Genomic DNA, 20,265 nt, shown 5'->3' with positions numbered 1-20,265 from the left:
CCCCCCCCCCATGAAGCAACCGAGAAAAGGAGATTCTTTGTACTCACACTTTGTTCTTGTGTCCACCAATGAAGGTTACGAGAGAGAGATTTTACAGTGAATTATAGAAATCTCCTTATCTCTCTTGTTCTTAATTATCTTCAAAGCTGATTTGTGACCACGTCAAATTTCATTTGGCCATAAATCAGCTCAGAAGATGGCTCAGGAGAGGAGAGATAATGAGCTCATTCTTTGGTCTCTAGCCCTTAACAGACTTACTGGAAAAGTGGTTTACCTCTGTAGTAGAATTTTTTTTTACACTTGAAAAAAATCATGCAGCAGGTTAAGAATAAAAATATCATTCCTTACCTATACCCTCCACTGGCTGTATGTAAGGCAGTGGTAACACAGCATGGAGTCTGGTGTAACAGATCCACAACTAAATCTGTTTGTTTCTTTTTGCTATCATTTTTCCTTTGTTTTTCATCTTAATTCATTTTTCTAGATTTTTATGTATTTTGTCTCCGCTGATATTATAGTACTTATTAGATTAGCTTTTTCAATTATATAGACGTCACCTCAAAGTTGGTGATTAAGGAAAGTTTTAGTTATTAAAACATAAAAGCAGAAAGAAAAATGGCAAATTTTAAATTTTTTTACATGCTTATAAAAGACATGAAATAAAAGCGTCAAAATTTTCTCTCTTAACTTGAATAATCAAAAATCTGTGGGTTTACTAAACTTTCTTTTAAGTTTCTGTAAGGCGATTTTAATTAGAAAAAGCAATACATGATGTATTAGATGTCATTACTGTTACTAGTCTCCAATCTCTTCTTTATAAACTCGAAGCGTTTCCTTTCCATTTGTAAATCCCCTCTTCAGTATCTGGATGACGAGGTGCTTGTATTTTTCTGACCTAAACCAGTTTTTGACAATTATTTTAAGTTTTTCATCATTTTTATGGTCAATGGTTAAGTGAAGGTTATCTTGAGATCTCTCTTTCGTTATTTCTAGTTCTTCCGAATGATTAATGTAAATGACATCTGCTTTACCATCACTGGCGTAATTATCAATCATTTTAGTTCCTGTAGCGTCCATCAGATTATAGATGTCTTTGCCTTCTCCTCCTTGGAGAAAGTCATTACCACCCAATGGTTGAATAAGATCATTACCACCTGCGCCTCTGATGTAGTTACTATCATCGTTTCCTATCAAGATGTCATCATAACTGGTGCCCACCACATTCTCCATTCCAAAGTAGAGGTCACCTTCAGCATCTGAGCCAGCTCCATATCCAAGATATAAATTTACATACACACCAGTTTTTTTCTGAAGATCTCCAAAGAATAATAAAGTATCGGATCCAGTACCTCCATAAACTGTGTCTGCCCCCTGACCGGGGTAGATAACATCGTCATCTTCACCACCTAAAATAAGATCGTTTCCTTCGCCTCCATGAATCTTGTCATCTCCGGCTCCTCCGGAGAGGTAATCTTTCCCACTGGAACCTTGAAGTACGTCATCTCCTTCTAGACCGTAGAGTACGTCCGTGTTCTTACCGCCTATGATTGTGTTATTCAAAGTATTTCCAGTAATAAAATTTCTTTTTTGGAGAGACCCATATACAGTCGGTACTTCATGAAGACTCTTACTGGAGAGATCAAGGTGCAAATCCATAGACGAGAATCTTTCATCTACTAATAATGGCTGGATTTCCAAACGGTCGTTGAAAGTGAACAACGCGTCATTCGTCTTAACTATCAATTGTATATGATTCTTAGTTGTCTGCAACATTGTAAGTCTACATTCCCATTGGGCAACTGTTGGAGCACTTATCACTATTTGTGCCTTGTAAGAGCTGTGAGACCTGACTAAAATATCTTTAAAATTAACATCAAGTATAAGATAATCCACCTGTAGATCTAAAGCATAATTGTTAATCTTGTAGATGCCTTTATAATGCTTTTTCAGTACATAGGTGTCACTGCCTTCTCCACCTGTCATTACTCCTCCATTCGTCCCAGGATCAATATAATTGTCTTTCTCATTTCCTAATATGATGGTGTATCTGGGAGGACCCATTATCTTAGTTGCTCCTTTATAGATCCCAAACCTGGTATCAATGACAACATCAGGTAGAGTATCTCTGGAGTTATCTACAGCAAATATTACACGTGTGAGTCCACTGGGAATACTGAATGTAATTCCATCTTCCGTCTGGATTTGCAAATGTCTGTAGCTTTCTGATCCAAACCAGTTATGTAGTAAAACGCTGCAAAAGTCGTCAACGTGGATTTGAAGACTAGTAAAAAATGAAGAAGTGGAATTTGTCTGTGACCTAGCAAGATCGAATGTTAGTGAGCTGTATTTCTTCTTGATGAAAAGGACATCCATGATGCCATCTTCTGCGTAGTTATCAATGAAGATAGTCTCTTTCCCACAGTCAGTGACATAGGTGTCACTTCCTCCTCTTCCTGTAAGAAATCCCCCACCTTTACCTACCTGGATAAAATTTGGTTTCTCATTACCTTTGATGGTATCATAATGAGAGGAACCAATCACGGTCATTATATTCTCGTTTCCGGGAATGTTATTTAAATCAATATTTATCCCTTTAGCGGACTGACTGTAGTCTAATATTAGTGGAATAATCTTTGGCTCTGATGTGTTGGTGATCTGGAACACCACTAAATCATTGGATTTGAATATGACATGTTGCCAACGCCACCCTCTGTACCAATCTTCCATGATCACACATGTTTTTCCTCTGGGTTCCCAAACCTTCAAAGAGTGCTGAGGAACAACGTCAACCTTCAGGTCTCTATAGCTTGCCGGCAACTTTACAATGTCTACCAGGCCATCGTATGCAAAGTTGTTAATGGTGTCACAATCTTTATTTTCTTGTATAACGTACATGTCGTTCCCGTCACTTCCAGCCAAATAATTTTTACCACCTTTTCCCTGAAATACATTATTAAGGCGATTCCCATATATAATGTCACTATTGTTACTGCCGATAACTGTTACCACTGACTCCCAAAGTGAATCATTGAGATAAATCCGTGAACCAGAGTCTTTACTTGAAAAATCTAAACTAAAAGGCTCCAGAGGAACAATCCCGTTCAGCCTAACTTGCCCAGTCTTTAACAGAGCCCCTTCCACACTTTTAAAAGTCATATGCCTATATTCTTCTCCAATGAACCAGTTTTTAATCACGATTTCGTGAAGGTTACTATTGAAAATTTTCAGATTATTTTGTACTTTCTTTGCATTGATTTGTTGAAGAGGAATGTTGAAAATGAGGAGGTCTATCTCGTTATCGTTTGCCTGATTACAGATCTCGGTTTGTCCTGCGTTCTTCGGGATGTAATAGATGTCCTGACCGTTCCCACCATGGACAAAGGTTTTCTGAGGCCCTAAATAAAAAATGTCATTACCGTCATTGCCAAATAGTTCATAGTGGTATCTGTCCAAGGTGTAGGAAAGTCCTTGGATAATGTTCTGTTGCACGGCATAGAATCGATTCGGTTTGGAGTTGCCCACATATGTACCATGCAGAGATCTGTCGTCGGGTTTCATGGAAGAAATAACATCTTCTGTTTTCAAGGGTATGAACCAAAACATGGTGGTGGTTTTCTGCATCATTTTAATATTTACTGTTTCTCCAATCCCCATAACCAGATCCACCAATTCACAATTTGTTTCAAAGGGAATCACTTTCACAATTTTGTTGGAAGTAAGAGGATCGGTTAATGTAATGCTCATTGTACTGTGGTCCGTTAACTCAACCCGTAAATTTCCTCCATAGGCAGAAAATTCCCCTTCGGTGAAGTCTATCTTTTTGTGACACCTGTTTCCATCATCTATATCTAAGATTTTGTAGTAGTTCTCAGCAGTCTGCAGGTTGTGTACAAGATCCATAGACTGTCTGTGCTCTTGTTCGAGGTTATAAACGCTATAGATAAATCCCGGAAGAGTTATCTGTTCCAATATTTGTAAAAAGCTGTACCCTATATCTCTTAAGGCTAATCCAATCCCCTTTAATACAGCCTTGAATTTGTCTTCTACACTGGCATCAGAGGGTAAAACATCCAACTCGTGTTTTATTTCATGGTACATTGGGTCAATACCAAGACGGACGATACTCAAAGCCACAGTGACTGGAAGCATTTCAGGACCAGCCAGAGATGTAATAAATATCAAGCTATCAAGAGAAGCATCTGCTATCCCAACTGGAGCGTTCTGATGAAGATCTTCATATATATTAAATATTGTGAATCCTAAAGAAAGCACGGGGACTGTTTTAGCTACGGCACCGGCTTCAGTCAGAGCAGTTGTGAACCTTACCGCTGAAGCTTCCTCAAGTCCGGCAGATATTTGGGAAATGGATTTCTGTGCAATATCGCCAACAAATTTATTAACTGCTGAATTGATACCAGTCAGCTCTGTTATTCCATGGACACCTTGGGCTAACATTACTCCTCCTTCCAACTTTCGTCCTTCTCCAAACATCTGATTGGCGCCCTGAAATCCCATCAAGGTTCCGTAGATTCCAAGTCCACGATTTACTTTTTCGTAACCAGAAAGATCATTATAATATGAATGTAAGACTTCATCTGAACTTGGTGATCCCTTTATACCTGGTACTTCAATCTTCTTAATCTCCAAGGGATTCATTTCATTTTCTAAGTCTATCGTAGTTGCACGTTCATTGCTTTCTATTGATTTTATTTTCCATTTCTCACCAAAGTTTGGAGAGATCAGTTCCTTTATATTCTTGGTGATCTGCTCCTTTAGTTGCTGTCTGTCTTCTGCCATTTTTAAGTGTAATTCTGTTTCTAAGCTTTTTCCCCTTGCTCTCTCTTCCAGATCTTTAGAAGAACTCATGCCATCGTCAGATAATTGCTCTCTATGACGCCTTCTGCAGTTTAAATCAATATTTAGGTCATTTATAGGAAGATTTTCCAATATACTTTGGGTTATTCCATTGGCTTTATTTTGAGACATTTCTATTGGTTCGGGTAAATTTGTAGGTTTGTAATCATAATATCTTCCTCGGAATTTTCTGGTTAACCAAAGCTTCATTGCCGATACTGTTTCCTGCGCAACCTTATCATTCATGTTCTCTGCTGCGGTGGTCTCGTAATCCAGTCCTATAGCGGCAGGGTTTCCACTCCATGTGAGCCCTCTTGTCATTGGGTTCCTGTAACGAAATTGGGACCATACTGATTCTATATCCCACAGTAGACGATTTGTGATAAACATTGCCGGATTCCGAACAGCCTCAGAAATATGAGTGGCGAGGACAGCCATCCCGTTATAAGCATTTATCTTACCGATAGCATCGTGATGGTTGCCTACCCATTGCTGTGCCATCTCCACAAACAACCAAGGACTTTCCATAGATCTCATTTCTTCATAAGTTACGTGTCCCTGATTTCTAATGTTAAAAAAATTTTCATTTATGAGATTAGCGTTAGTTACGCCATATAATCTAACATAAAAGTCTGCCAAGTTTATGCTGTAGATGTAGTCCTTAAATCGATAATATTTAACCGTGTTTCTCAAAGTGTTTTGAATTTGATGATAAATATAATTAACTTGCTTAATGTCTCTTTGATTTGAGAGATGATTCCATATATCCTTTAAGTTCATGTTATTGTTAATTGTAATTCCATGCCTCCTCAGTATATGAGCTACTTTGTTCAGTTCATTCCTTCTTATCTCGTTAGAACTTTGTATGATGTATTTGATATTTTCTTTTAAACTATCTAATCCTTCTACAACTTGGACCTGAATATTTTCTTTCATTATAAGTTGAGTTTCATCCATGCTTCCTTTATAATATACATCTAAATCCATGGTGTTTACCCCTTGAGCTTCTGTGTCAAACAACCCTCTCACATTGTCATCTATTACTTGGCCAACACGTTCATCGGTAACGTGGTACAACACCCCGTTCTCATAGTAATATAGCGGATAATTTTCTATATTCCTAGCTAGAGGGTCAAACTCGTGTTCGATGTTCTGACTTTCTATCCATTCTGGTCTTCTCTCCTTTGAGACACTCTCTTCCATGAGATTTTTATTATTATCTAAGTAGAATTTTCGCTTGTGAATTGGGATGTATTTGCCCCACAGTTCTGGATTATCAAAATCAACAGTGCGTTTGCTACCATCTTCCTGCACTATGACCTCCGTTGTGCGAAGAGAGAGTGAACCTATAGATAATCCAGCGTTCTCCAGGTCCAAAAGGAAGTCTTTTGCAAAGGTTTTTCCTTCTTTTCCTGCCCCGGCATCACAAGAGACTATACTGATTTCTCTAATTTTGGGTGAACCTGATGACCAGTGAATTGGGGATGAAGGTTCACGAAGCTTCAATATATCTTTTGCCAACTGATCAGATGTTTTTCCACCTACAGACACACGGCCATCTCTGTGACCACCATGTCCAACCATAGTGATTTTGGTATCTCCAGTTATATCTATTGCATTATTTGATTTTACCAGTCTGAATTGTTCAGATTGTGCATCATATTCCAGTAAGGCTTTCTGGCGATTTATGTCTGTCTTTTTGTTGAATAAATGGTCTGCGGCACGTTGGACAGGACCATCGGATCCAATTTGGAGAATTATTTCTCGATCTATTCTAATGTCAGGTATTTTCCTTTCCAACTCCTTGTTTTCTTTTACGGCTCTGGAAACCACCTATGAGTAGAAACATTTAGGTAAAAGTAGGTTTTGCTAAAATGGCCATATATTGTAAATTTCTTACATTTTATGTGTGATACATGTTAACCCCTTACCGACATCTGACATATTGGCTCCCTGACTTTGATGCGGGCTCAGAAACTGAGCCTATATCTTTGCTGGCAGATGATTGCTGAGTTATTAAGCCATCATCTTCCTCTAACAGCTGCAGATGAAGCAAAGCTCCTACAGTTAAATGCTGCTATCAATCTGTGACAGTGGCATTTGCAGCGCGCATCGTGGTATTGTAACCATCCATCAGCACACCCGTGACGTGCTGATAGGTTGGTGTGAGAGCCTGGTGTCTGCTGGTCGTGGCTGGCTTTCCTAAGAAACCTTCATTTTTGCTATATACAGCAATACATTAGTAGGTTTAAGTCCTCTAAGATGACTAACAAATACAATAAAATGTAAAAAAGAAAAATGTTTTAACAAATCTAGGGAAAAAAATATATAAAAGTTCAAACCAACCCCCTTCCCCCCCTCCATTGAAAATTAAGAAATAGAAAAATATCATAAAAAAAACATATATGCAGTATCGTTGCATCCATAAAAGTCCGATCTATCAAAAAATATAAAATAAATTAACCTGATTGGTAAACGACGTAGCGACAGGAAAAATAAAAAACGCCAAAATTGTTGTTTTTTCATCTGTTGCAAAAAAGTGTAATATCCTCAAAACATTGTATCTACCCCAAAATGGTGTCAATAAAAACGTCATCTCTAGGCACAAAAAAAGCCTCCTACAGCTCCATTACCCAAAAACTGGAAACGTTACAGCTCTCGCAACATGATGACACGATCAATTTTTTTTTTTTTTTTTACATATTCATGATTTTTTTTTCACCACTTAAAATGCTACTAATAAAAGATTGCACAAAAAACAAGTCCTCAAATAATTCCATCAATGGAAAAATAATAAAATTAGGCATCACTGAAAACGACAATGCAAACTACATTTTTTTTAAACCACTTGCATATAAAAAAATTATTTTCTGTTGAAATATTCCCTTTAAGTTGTATTATGTAATATTGTAGTGCCTCCCGTTATACTGACACCCAGGCTGCATTTCCTTATGAGCCACTGTCTTTTATCTATGTGTTCACCCACCTGGGCTGTCTCCTCGTTGTCTTCATTTCGTGAAGTTTCCATCCATAATTGCAAGTTTTGATTTTCCGTCCTGTTAAAAAAAAAAATAATATTACCAGCAAATATTCATTATTTGCTAAAAACAAACTTTAAACTAATATAATAGAAATATGATGTTTCATTAGGCTTCATACCAGCAGAAGACGACGACTTTTTTACTTTTTTCGTAAATAATTGTTTTGTGGTTTTTTTTGCAATTCTCTTTTAATACCTTTTTCCAAACCTACACATCAGACAGCTATGAACAGGGGTGAGTCCAGTCTATACGGAACCTAGGATGCCAGTGTTCAACTACAGGCCGAGGAAGTTCGCACTACCCTGGGCCGGCTTCTGTGGAGTAAAGAAGTGGATTCTGGGGACCTGGCTAGTGTGAATCCATTAGATCTCTTCTGGATAGTATATCAGGTGCAGACTGACCCAATGATTCTTATCCACTATGACGAGGTTCTGACCCCGATGTTGTGCGGTGCCGGACTGGCATCAGACAAATCTCACAAATTCCAGGTGGACCACTCTGGCCGTGGGCAGGATTAATTACAACACTGTTAACAGTATCAGCGTCCTCAGGATGACGGTACTGTTAGCAGATGTGTTGGAGCATAGAGCCGCCGGATCCCTACTCTGTCTCCCACACCAGCAGGAGGCCTGCAATGTGCGACCTGCAGTCTACTTTAGGTGGCGCCATGCAAGTGACGTCAGGTTGTATAATGTCATCACTGCATCATGTCGATTCACTGAGCGGCAAGCCGGCAGAGAAGGTGGAGGTTGTGGTAGATGGGGAGCCACAGGTAGATAGGGAGCTGTGCAGCCATCATACTGTATGGGGACATTACACTGTATGGGGGCTGTGGGTGCCATACTATATGGAGGAAGTGAGGGACATACTATATGGGGGAGGTGGGGGACATTGTACCATATGGGGCTGTGTGTGACATTATACTGTATGGGAGCTGTGGGGGGGGACATTATACTATAGGGGCTGTGGGGGACATTATACTGTATGGGGAGGGGGGACATTATACTGCATAGGGGCTGTGTGTGACATTATACTGTATGGGGGCTGTGGGGGGGACATTATACTGTATGGGGGCTGTGGGGGGGGACATTATACTGTATGGGGGCTGTGGGGGGGGACATTATACTATATGGGGGCTGTGGGGGACATTATACTGTATGGGGCGGGGGGACATTATAATGCATAGGGGCTGTGTGTTAGGGCTGGTGGAACGCACCAAATAATAAAATAATAGTAAGGTGCGTTCGCAGCCCGAGGTACACCGTGCAGGGGTGGTAAACCCCTGCTTGATAATGGCGGAAGTATAAAGCGGTGTACAAAAGGTCACATGTGGTTTAACATCACCCAGTGAGAACAGAAGTGAACTCTGTTAACTCACAGAGCCGTGCTACCGCAGAACATAAATGCCGGATCCTGTTTAGCTCACAGAGCCCGGCCACGGAACGCTGACTATGGAGTGTCGAGCACGTGCACCGTGGCGTGCCGAGCCACCGGTGGACACTGATGCCTGTCTCAGACTCTGTCCTACCTACACCTAAGCCTGGGCGCTTAACAGGCTTGGCTGCACAACACATGCGTACCAAGGGTAGGGGTTTCTTAATGAGTCATTCATCAGAGACATTCATACATGCATACAACACTCACTCCTCATAGTCTGATAATGCAGTCTATACTAGCACATGGCCGAGCGGCCATGCAAACCTTTTATAGCCGCGTCCTTCCGGGACCTTCCTGACCTTTATGATGGTCCAATCCGAGATGGAGTAGGACCTGAGCAAGTGACCTCCGATCTCCAATGAGAGATCGTCCCACGTGCATGCTCAGTGGACCAAAAGGAGGACTTAGTCCATGGAGTAGCTCGCTGCTGGCCAGCATGCGTGCTTTAGCTGGACCAGAGGTGGCAGCAGCAACCAAATCCACAGAGCTAGTCTGGGCAGGGCGCCGGGATCGACGAGTCTGCTGAGCAGGCTCCTCTGCGGCCAAAAAGGAATGGGAGACTGCCGGATGCAAGGCTCGGGATTCCTGCTGTGCAGAGACAGGAACCCGACGCCTAACACTGTGGGGGACATTATACTGTATGGGGGCTGTGGCTGACATACTGTATGGGGGTCGTGGGGGACATTTTTTTGTATGCGGGCTGTGGGTGACATTATAATATATGGTGGCTGAGGGGGACATTATACTGTATGGGGGCTTGTGGGGAACAATACTGTGCTTTACATGGAAAGATAACTAGATAGGATGCACAGCCCAGTGGGGAGGAAGCACACCCCCAAATGTACTGAGTAAGAAAAACTAAAGGAACACCATAACAATGGACCAGCACTCCTGTATGTATAAGTGCAATGTGTAGGTGCACATTCACACTCTGGCCAATAACAGACAAAACCTAAGATAAAACAAATGAATATATGAAATACTGACCCACTGATTTCTCTCGACTACGACAATATTCTGACTCTGATGTGTGCTGGATGAATGGGACTACCACTATTGTGTCGGGAGCATGAATGCCCTATTTTATGTGTTTATTTTATTTATTGCCCTATTGGTAATGTGAATTTAAACCTTTGTGACTTCAGCCAAAAAAATATTGGCTCTGCATTTCTTTTTTTCACGTAAAACCTATAGCACAGATTATTGCACCAACCTAAGATCCAGATTTTCCCCATCTGCTCCAGCGATCCTGGCTCTGTAGTGTTCTAAGTTCTGAAATTCTCCAGGTGCTGAAAGCAAAACATAACAGAATAGATGAGGCTTCCTGCGTTTATAGACAGATCAGGGATCATTGTTGGCTGGAAGCTTTTACACGTTCCTACACTTTTGGGATGGATCATTTGAGTACGATCATCTCTTTGAGGTGCATCTACGTTATCCTGTTTCCATATTTGCGAGTTCTTACATGTATGCCAATAAATAGATTTTTGTTTGGATATATTGTATATTGGATTATTCCGGTCATTTTTAGTGCCATTTTGCTGCTCTGTTGCTTGGAGCGTCGGACAGTGCACAGTTTAGGCCGGTGGCTTGATGCCACCACTGGTCATGAACAATCCCAGCTATTTTAGCTATGTCCTAACCCAAACTAAGAAGGGTTTTACATAAACTCATCCCAAAAGTTGGATTCCAGCCCAGTTTCTTGCATTTCTAGGTGCGTCAGACCTAAACTTGAAGACAACAGAGCCGCGATGGCCAAGTGGGGTGCTGCAGCTTATTTGATCTGCTGATGATCTGTGGAAGTACTTGAGATTGCACACCAACAATCATATTAGTGGTATAACCTACGGATCAGCATTCACTGGAAAGTCCTGGATAACTCCTGTAATTTTATTTGTAATGACCAATCTAATTTGGAGTTTGGCTTCTGGAATAGTTGTAACTGCAGTGGAAAATTTACATAAAACCCACGTAAAGCCATCTCACTCTCCTTACCATCATTTACACCGTTCACCCTCTGAATATTCGGCACGTGCACAATGGTCCACAGGACGATGCACAACCAAAACGTCCTCTTCTTTGAATCCATCTTTTAGATCATCAACATAGTCTAGAGAAAACGAAGACCAGGTGGAAAGCCCAATGATTTACAAAACATAGTTCTTAAATGATCACTGTCACTAAATCAAAACTCTGCATAAATTAATAGTACAAAGGAATACATTATAAGAAACATTGCAATCTGTCTTATCGAAGAAATATTCTTCTTTCTCCACTCATGAGCCACTTCTCCCACTGTTGTAAGTTGAGGTGTCCATTTTTAGGGTTGCACAGCAGTCAGCCCTATTCTATACAGTAACATGGGAACCCACTGAGTGTGACAGATAGAAACTACACTTTTGATTTATAATCACCCACCAACTATAGGGGTTAAAATGGTTATAGCAGACAGGGAGTGCTTAGCTCAGCCCCAGCCATTGTGTCCTGGACATCCAAGAGGAAGGTGTGTCTGACAGACTGAAACCAGATGAGCTGTATATATATATATATAGACCAGTTCTTCCTGGGAAGATGTTGCTGTAATCATACAAATAGTCAGGACAGCCAGAAGCATCTTTTTTAGCTCAATATAGAAGTGGGAGAGCTAGAGCACCGGACTCATCCCCCTACCCTCATCTTACTGCACGAGTAAGGTACAGTTCTGCTTAGGTTAAGACACTGTGTGAAGAGAAGTTATGTATAAAGAGACTTTCATATATGTTGATGAAGCATTGCATGAAGAGAAGTGATTCTGTGTGATGAAAAGATGCATGAATAAAACCCCTGTGATCAACTCCGGCTCAGAACTGTCATAGCTGTGTGCCTGTAAACCGTTAACTCCCCTTTAATGTGAAGAATTATAATTAATGGTCGCCCTGAGTAAGATTTCCCCAGGATTCCAAAACGAAATCGCCTTCATATACTGAGTGGCGTCTATGCAACATGAGGACTGAGGCCGCTAAGTGTTGATTATGGGCTCCAATGCAATTCCGTTTTGTGTCAATTTTTAGAATGTGCAGAACTTTTTGTAAAAAATGATGCAAAGCAGAACCCAGATAACTATCGATGGTGTCCCTCTGCTTTAGTTTGCATCAGTAAATTAATTGCAGACTTGCATTTTTTTACTTTATAGTTCCGTTCACACTGGGCGTTTTTGCTGTTTTTTTTTTTCTGCAACAAAACCTGAGTGGTTGGCAGAAAAGAAGCTGCTGCAAAGGTTTTTGTGCGTTTTTGGTGGCAGTTTTGGTGCGTTTTTTTCATGCTTTTTTTACATTCAGTTCAATAGGTGAAAAACGCTGAAAGAAGTGACATGCTCTATGTAAAAAAACCCATGCAAAGCGCAAAATACTGATGACAAAAAAAAACAATATGTTCATGAGTTTTCTGAAATCTCATAGGCTTTGCTAGTACTCTGAAAAGAAGGTAAAAATTAGCATTAAAAAAGCATGAAAAAAATACAGCAAAAACGCCCAATGTGAACTTAGCCTTACGGTAAGAATCAGGATCGAAACAATATTTTCTGGAGCATTGCACTTTTTTTTTTATAAGCTGGCAGTTTATGAAATGCATACAAAAATGCCTCCTCTCAGCCCTGAAATGTCACAGGTCAGTCAGTGCCGGTCTCGCCATAAAAAAAAGAAACAAAAAAAGAAGCTGGCAATATGGTTGTGCACGTTGCAAAATTTTTCCCGCAAGTGAATTGATCTGCAGTTACGGACCTTGAAAATGCAATGCATAAAGTGACATAAATCTACATACAGCAACTTTGATGAAGATTTTCTGCGCAAAATCCGCAGCAAAACCTTTTACCTGTGCGTGTACGCTATAAGATAAATGTCGGCCAAAATTTCTGATTTTGACCATTTCGACTTTAGAAACGATACAAAACTGATCTTTTGAGATAGCGGACTACTGTCTGTCTAACAATACCAAGAGTTAATGAGTACCTATAAATTAATATATATATATGTATCGTTTCTAAAGTCGAAATGGTCAAAATCAGAAACTTTGGCAGACATTTATCTTACAGAGTACATGCACATATATACACGATAGGTAAACAGACTGGTGGGTTTGGGACCTGAGAGCCCCACCATGCTCTGAACATGCCCCTTTGTGGTGCAGTGAGCGCGCTCACAGCGTAGTGCACAAGATAAATACTAAATATATGGATCCGGACACATAGAAAGAAATCTGTCAGTCACTTGCAGCAGCGCTGGGCAGAGCCGGCCTGGGACACAACAAGACTATTCTAGTCCCCGGACGGATCTTCAAAGTATAATTGTTCTCAAACTCTGTAGCGTTTCATAGAATAACATCCTTGGCTGCAATCGTGTAGCCAGGCTCTGATTCAGTTTGGGCAGCAGGAATCGCCTGATGTAAATATAGCTGAACTTTAATCACCGCGGATAGTAACTCGTAGAGGGGCACAACTCTTTCCTAGCGCGGGAACAGAACTGTTCTGCTGATTGCCAAGGGTCCCATTGGTCGGACATGGATGACATATACCATCACTTTGAAATCTTACCTGGGCACAGTGATGATCTGATGAAGGAAAGATGACACTGTCATACAAATAAAATCTATAATGGCATCCTCACCCCAAAGTGGACTATATACACCCAGTGTTTATACAGGAGGTTAATCAGTCATGGTGGCAAACATTGCAGAAACTTCAGTTACCGTAAATGTTTGGTTCAAGGTCGCCCGGTACTAACAAATCTTTACTACAAATCGGGTTTTCGTCACTTTCACTTTCGCTTGTGTCCATCATTTTTTCAATTTTAATGTGAATGACTCTAAGTTTGTAGGATGGAAGCATCCTTGACACCGTTCCTCAGACTACTGGACACTTTAGAGGCTGAATTACAGTCATGGCCAAATGTATTGACACCCCTGCAATTCTGTCAGATAATACTCAGTTTCTTCCTGAAAATGATTGCAAACACAAATTCTTTGGTATTATTATCTTCATTTAATTTGTCTTAAATGAAAAAACACAAAAAGAATTGTCCTAAAGCCAAATTGGACATAATTCCACACCAAACATAAAAAAGAGGGTGGACAAAAGTATTGGCACTGTTCGAAAAATCATGTGATGCTTCTCTAATTTGTGTAAATAACAGCACCTGTAACTTATCTGTGGCACCTAACAGGTGTTGGCAATAACTAAATCACACTTGCAGCCAGTTGACATGGATTAAAGTTGACTCAACCTCTGTCCTGTGTCCTTGTGTGTACCACATTGAGCATGGAGAAAAGAAAGAAGACCAAAGAACTGTCTGAGGACTTGAGAAACCAAATTGTGAGGAAGCATGCGCAATCTCAAGGCTACAAGTCCATCTCCAAAGACCTGAATGTTCCTGTGTCTACCGTGCGCAGTGTCATCAAGAAGTTTAAAGCCCATGGCACTGTGGCTAACCTCCCTAGATGTGGACGGAAAAGAAAAATTGACAAGAGATTTCAACACAAGATTGTGCGGATGTTGGATAAAGAACCTCCACTAACATCCAAACAAGTTCAAGCTGCCCTGCAGTCCGAGAGTACAACGGTGTCAACCCGTACTATCCGTCGGCATCTGAATGAAAAGGGACTGTATGGTAGGAGACCCAGGAAGACTTCACTTCTTACCCCGAGACATAAAAAAGCCAGGCTGGAGTTTGCCAAAACTTACCTGAAAAAGCCTAAAACATTTTGGAAGAATGTTCTCTGGTCAGATGAGACAAAAGTAGAGCTTTTAGGGCAAAAGCATCAACATAGAGTTTACAGGAGAAAAAAGAGGCATTCAAAGAAAAGTACACGGTCCCTACAGTCAAACATGGCGGAGGTTCCCTGATGTTTTGGGGTTGCTTTGCTGCCTCTGGCACTGGACTGCTTGACCGTAGGCATGGCATTATGAAGTCAGAAGACTACCAACACATTTTGCAGCATAATGTAGGGCCCAGTGTGAGAAAGCTGGGTCTACCTCAGAGGTCATGGGTCTTCCAGCAGGACAATAACCCAAAACACACTTCAAAAAGCATTAGAAAATGGTTTGAGAGAAAGCACTGGAGACTTCTAAGGTGGCCAGCAATGAGTCCAGACCTGAATCCTATAGAACACCTGTGGAGAGATCTAAAAATGGCAGTTTGGAGAAGGCACCCTTCAAATATCAGGGACCTGGAGTAGTTTGCCAAAGAAGAATGGTCTAAAATTCCAGCAGAGCATTGTAAGAAACTCATTGATGGTTACCGGAAGTGGTTGGTCGGAGTTATTTTGGCTAAAGGTTGTGCAACCAAGTATTAGGCTGAGGGTGCCAATACTTTTGTCCGGCCCATTTTTGGAGTTTTGTGTGAAATGATCAATGTTTTGCTTTTTGCTTCATTCTCTTTTGTGTTTTTTCATTTAAGACAAATTAATTGAAGATAATAATACCAAAGAATTTGTGTTTGCAATCATTTTCAGGAAGAAACTGAATATTATCTGACAGAATTGCAGGGGTGTCAATACTTTTGGCCATGACTGTATGTGCACAAATAGGTTTAATTGGAATGCATGGGATCCTTAGGAGGAAGGTTGGACCAGGAGGCACGAGACACCTAGTCCTGTAGTAATAATCTCCTGCTGATAAAACACTGATTTAATGATCTCATAAGGGACACATCACTAGAATCAGAGTCTCTGCCCCCTACCTAATTCTCTTCTCAGATTACATAGCTAAATGCTGCTCCCTTTTACCTTTTAGACGTTGTGGTTAATAAAGCATTTGGACAGGGCTTCCACTGTTTCCCAACCTGTCCTTTTGCAATATATTGGCATCCCGCCTAGCCAGATCGATCGCAGGCCGCCAAACAATGGCTTCCAGGTCTGCCAAGTACAGAAATCTATTAGTCTGTCTGGACAGAGCCAGCTGATAACAGTGATCGATGAATTGATAAAGACCTCTGGACTGACTTACTCGGGAGCTACAGAAGTTGGAGTCAATGAGTAAACTTTTTTTTAAAGCCTCCCTTCCTTCTGCAAAGTTTGACAGTTAATCCCTTTAAGGACTAAGGGTACCGTTACACCTAGCGATGCACCAGCGATGCCGACCAGCGATATGACGCGGTCAGGATCGCTGGTGCATCGCTAGGTGGTCGCTAGTGAGCTGCCACACAGGCAGATCTCACCAGCGACATCGCTGGGGACGGAGATCGCTGCTTACCTGTCAGACGCGGCGATCCTGCGTCCTCCCGCCCGGCTCCACGCGTCGCTCATCGTCACAGCAGGAAGCGCCGCAGGAAGCTGACGACGAGGAATGATACAGGAGCTTCTCGCGCGATCAGCGATAACCAGCGGGGGGAGCCGGTCGGAGGTAAGTATTACATGTAGCAATATCGCTAGCAATATCACTGCAACGTCACAAAATCGGTGACTGTACAGCGATATTGCTAGCGATATCGCAGTGTGTAATGGGGGCTTTAGAGAGTGATTGTCTCCCTAAGGGGCCACCCCCTTTTCCAAGTCATACGTAGCCCCCCCGGGGCTACATTTGGAGACCTAGACTCTGTCCAATAAATCCCATATAAACTGCATCCCGGAGGGATAATACATACTAGCCATATTTTGCGGAATCTTTTCCTTGTTTTCAGTCCCGCATCTTCCATGCCCCCTGAGCCTGGGTGTGAGCTGCTGCACTATTTCATATGACATTGTATATAGGAATACTCCAGTAGGTTCCGGCCGTGCCATGGAGATTGGCCAAGTCTTCTGGGAAACCATGAGGTCTCCGTATTTTTTGTTAGGGCCCGGGTCACACTGGCGAGGAATACAGGCGAGTGAGAGGCGCTAAAAGCACGCATTAGACACGGACCAATGATTCTCTATGGGGTCCCTCGCACCAGCCGTATATTTCTCATCCGTATTCTACGCTCCGTGCCAATGGCAGCATGCTGCGATTGTCAGCGTACTACGCCCGTAGTACGCCAATGCAAGTCTATGGGTGCGCAAAAAATACGGATTACACACGGACCACACATGTGACTTGCGAGAAATACGCAGCTCTTTTGGATGGTGACAGGAAATGGCCCAATCCATCATCAGGAAGCCTAGACATGCAAATTAGCTCAAAAAGCGCTCCAGACATCCAGGAAGTCAGCCTCCACGGAGTACAGCAGCGTCATGGCGCCATATTTCCTAAATGTGGAGATGCTCATTGTCCTGGTACAGGAGCGGCCAGAACTGTGGGACCAATGAGATGCCAATTATGCAAACCGGGCAAGAAAGGAGGCGTCATGGAGGCGCACATGTCGCCAGATGTTCCATGACTTTGGTGATCGGCCACGTGAGGAGCAGCAGAAACTGAGTAAGTACAAGGCCCAAAAATGATTAAAATGACCTCACAACCAAAAATGATTACAGATTCTGCCCCCCCCTTCCTGTGCTTCTCCTTTTTTCCTCAGGAGGCGGTTAGATTTTGTTGTGACACATAGTTTCACACTGCCATATTTTTGCCCAGGCCACAAGCTCCTCTTCCTCTTAGCCAACCAAGTTATTAAGTGTAGTTACTTGATACATGAACTATTCTGACCCTTTGTATCTGGCCTGGATGGGCCAATTAGATATGCCAGCCTGGCTAGAAAGCACACCCCAGAAGGCCACATGCCTAGAATACTGGTAGCAAATGTGACTGATCAAATATGTGAAATTGAGAATATTTCCTGTCACATTGCAGTGGAAGATGTTATGAAACGCTGGCGCAGCATCCGGGATCAGTACCGGCGGGAACGTCAGCAGCGGTCCAGGAGTGGGGATGCTGGCTACGTAAAAAGAAAATACGTATATTATGACCGCCTCTCCTTCCTCGCCCCAATTCTGGATCTGAGACCGTAAGTACATACCTCACACCACATTGCACCCATACTTTACAGGGCCAAAAATATTGATGTATTTTTGCCTCTGTTCTATTTCATAACAGAACTCAATCCAACCTTACGGATCAAGGAACGGGCTCAGAGACAGAGCCCATAATTGATCCTGTAGGGGATGAGGTGGCTGGCCCATCTTCTCCCCCAACAAGAAGCATGGGTGAAGAGTCATCACAAGATAATCCATTGCCTGCCCAACAAACAACACCACCAGGACCATCTGCTGCTGGGCTACCACCCATACTGGAGGAGCAGGGCAACATGAGCAGCAGCCCAACTGCCCAGATCCGGGGCTCCCCACAGGCTGCTGTAACATCCCGGCAAGGACGAAGAAGGCGGCAGATGGCTGTTCAAGATACCAGAACCAATGTGGACACTGGGGTCTTAAATTACCTATCTAGAGTCAATGCAGATGATGGGGAGGAGGCCTACTCACGTAGCCTCGCCCTTTATCTCCGTGCCCTTTCCCGTGAGGTGAGGCTCCGTATTCGAGGATGTTTTCAGATCCTGCTTGATGCAAGCACACCCCCCAATACCCCATATGAGCTTTTTGAATATCTGGAGAGGTGGAAGCTTTCCCCCAGAAATCTTATGCGCATGAGACCACCCACACAGATGCTTGCTCAAGCAGGGTCTGAACATCCTCAAATACGTGGCCCTACACCTCACCCCCTTCCTCCCCCTACCCAACCTTCCCTACAGCAGCAACATATGTCTGCCTCTAGCCAACCCCACCAATATGGCCACTTTTCCCACCCAGTGTTGGAGGCTGGTTCCTGGTTGGGGACGACATGGCTATATTGGTGGGTATGAGACACGGGCCTACCCAAGCCAACAAGATGCCCCTCAGCAGTATTACTCTGGCCACTACCCCCAACAATCACAGGAGGAAGGTCAGTACCAACACCATGGGCAACAGTATGCCCCCACACAGGGCGATGATGCTCAAAATAGTCAGCAGAAACCACAGGCTGCTCTTCTGCCTTCTCCTTCCCCAACATTCCACAATTTATAAGTGGCTACAAACTTGCAAATTGTTGATGCATACTGTACATCAGTGTCCATAAGCGGACTGATGGCAGGAGATGTCCATTGTGTTACAACTGGTGCTAAAAATCCCAATCCAAAGGAAAAAAGAGGTGCTCTACATCATCAAAATGATGTAAAAACTATAAAACCAACATTTATTATGTAGGTTTTGAAAGCATATTAATAAACCACCATGACAGGCAATGCTACCTTACGTGTTTCTGACACATATTACATGTCTGTATATTTCACAGCGCTAAACTGGTAAAGTCAAGGGATCAGAATAGACTACTCACCTGATAATACATAGAAAAGCCGTGCTGTCCATAGAAAATTCGTAAATTTGTGGGCACCTAACTTTCTTTCCAAATCAAGGCAAACAGCCTCAAGAACATCACGCTCTCTCTATGTATTATCAAGTGAGTCTTGTGATCCTTTGAGTTTCCCTGTATAGTGCGCTGAAATATTGTCTTTTTTGCAGACATGTAATATGTCTTAGAAACGCGTCAGGTAGCCTTGCCTGTCATGGTGGCTTATTAATATGATTTGAAAACATTCATGATAAATGTTTGTATTACATTTTTTATATCATTTTGATGATGGAGACCTCCTCTTTTTGACTTTGGAATCCAATTGCCTAATGTTGCAATGTTGTTATTGCATTATATCTTTTGTTGAATATGTTTATAAAGTTTATTTTGCAACAATGTTCTAATCTGCAAAATGGCCAATTTGGCCCATTGCCCAAGTTTTACATAGGGCAAGAATAGGTTTGCCTTTAGGAAAAAAAAACCCCCAAAAAAGGCAAAAGTAAAAATTTGTCTACTACACTCTACGTCTCTGTCTCAATTCTCAAAAACCGTATCAACATACGCTTACCAATGCAATTAAACAGTCATAGATTCAGAAGGGGTAGAAATATATATTTTTGGACACACATCAAACAAAAATTTACAACATAGAGACAGCATGCTCTTGCC

At 42.0% G+C, this 20,265-nt stretch overlaps 1 protein-coding gene across 1 annotated transcript; it reads right to left on the bottom strand.

Moving 5' to 3' along the window:
- Nucleotides 1–564: 564 nt before the first annotated feature.
- On the bottom strand, nt 565–13,963 carry LOC141073570 (uncharacterized). The gene is made up of 5 exons (XM_073560860.1): nt 13,900–13,963; nt 11,328–11,442; nt 10,546–10,621; nt 7,841–7,910; nt 565–6,687 (listed from the first exon to the last, which is right to left on the bottom strand). Exons 2-5 carry the CDS (start codon nt 11,419–11,421, stop codon nt 796–798), a joined length of 6,132 nt encoding a protein of 2,043 aa, XP_073416961.1. The 5' UTR covers nt 11,422–11,442; nt 13,900–13,963; the 3' UTR covers nt 565–795.
- Nucleotides 13,964–20,265: the final 6,302 nt, after the last annotated feature.

This window comes from Dendrobates tinctorius, unplaced genomic scaffold, assembly GCF_039654945.1.
Source record: "Dendrobates tinctorius isolate UK_male_01 unplaced genomic scaffold, ASM3965494v1 ptg000307l, whole genome shotgun sequence".
In the NCBI taxonomy this organism is placed as follows: domain Eukaryota; kingdom Metazoa; phylum Chordata; class Amphibia; order Anura; family Dendrobatidae; genus Dendrobates; species Dendrobates tinctorius.
This window is presented reverse-complemented; position numbering and strand designations above follow the sequence as displayed.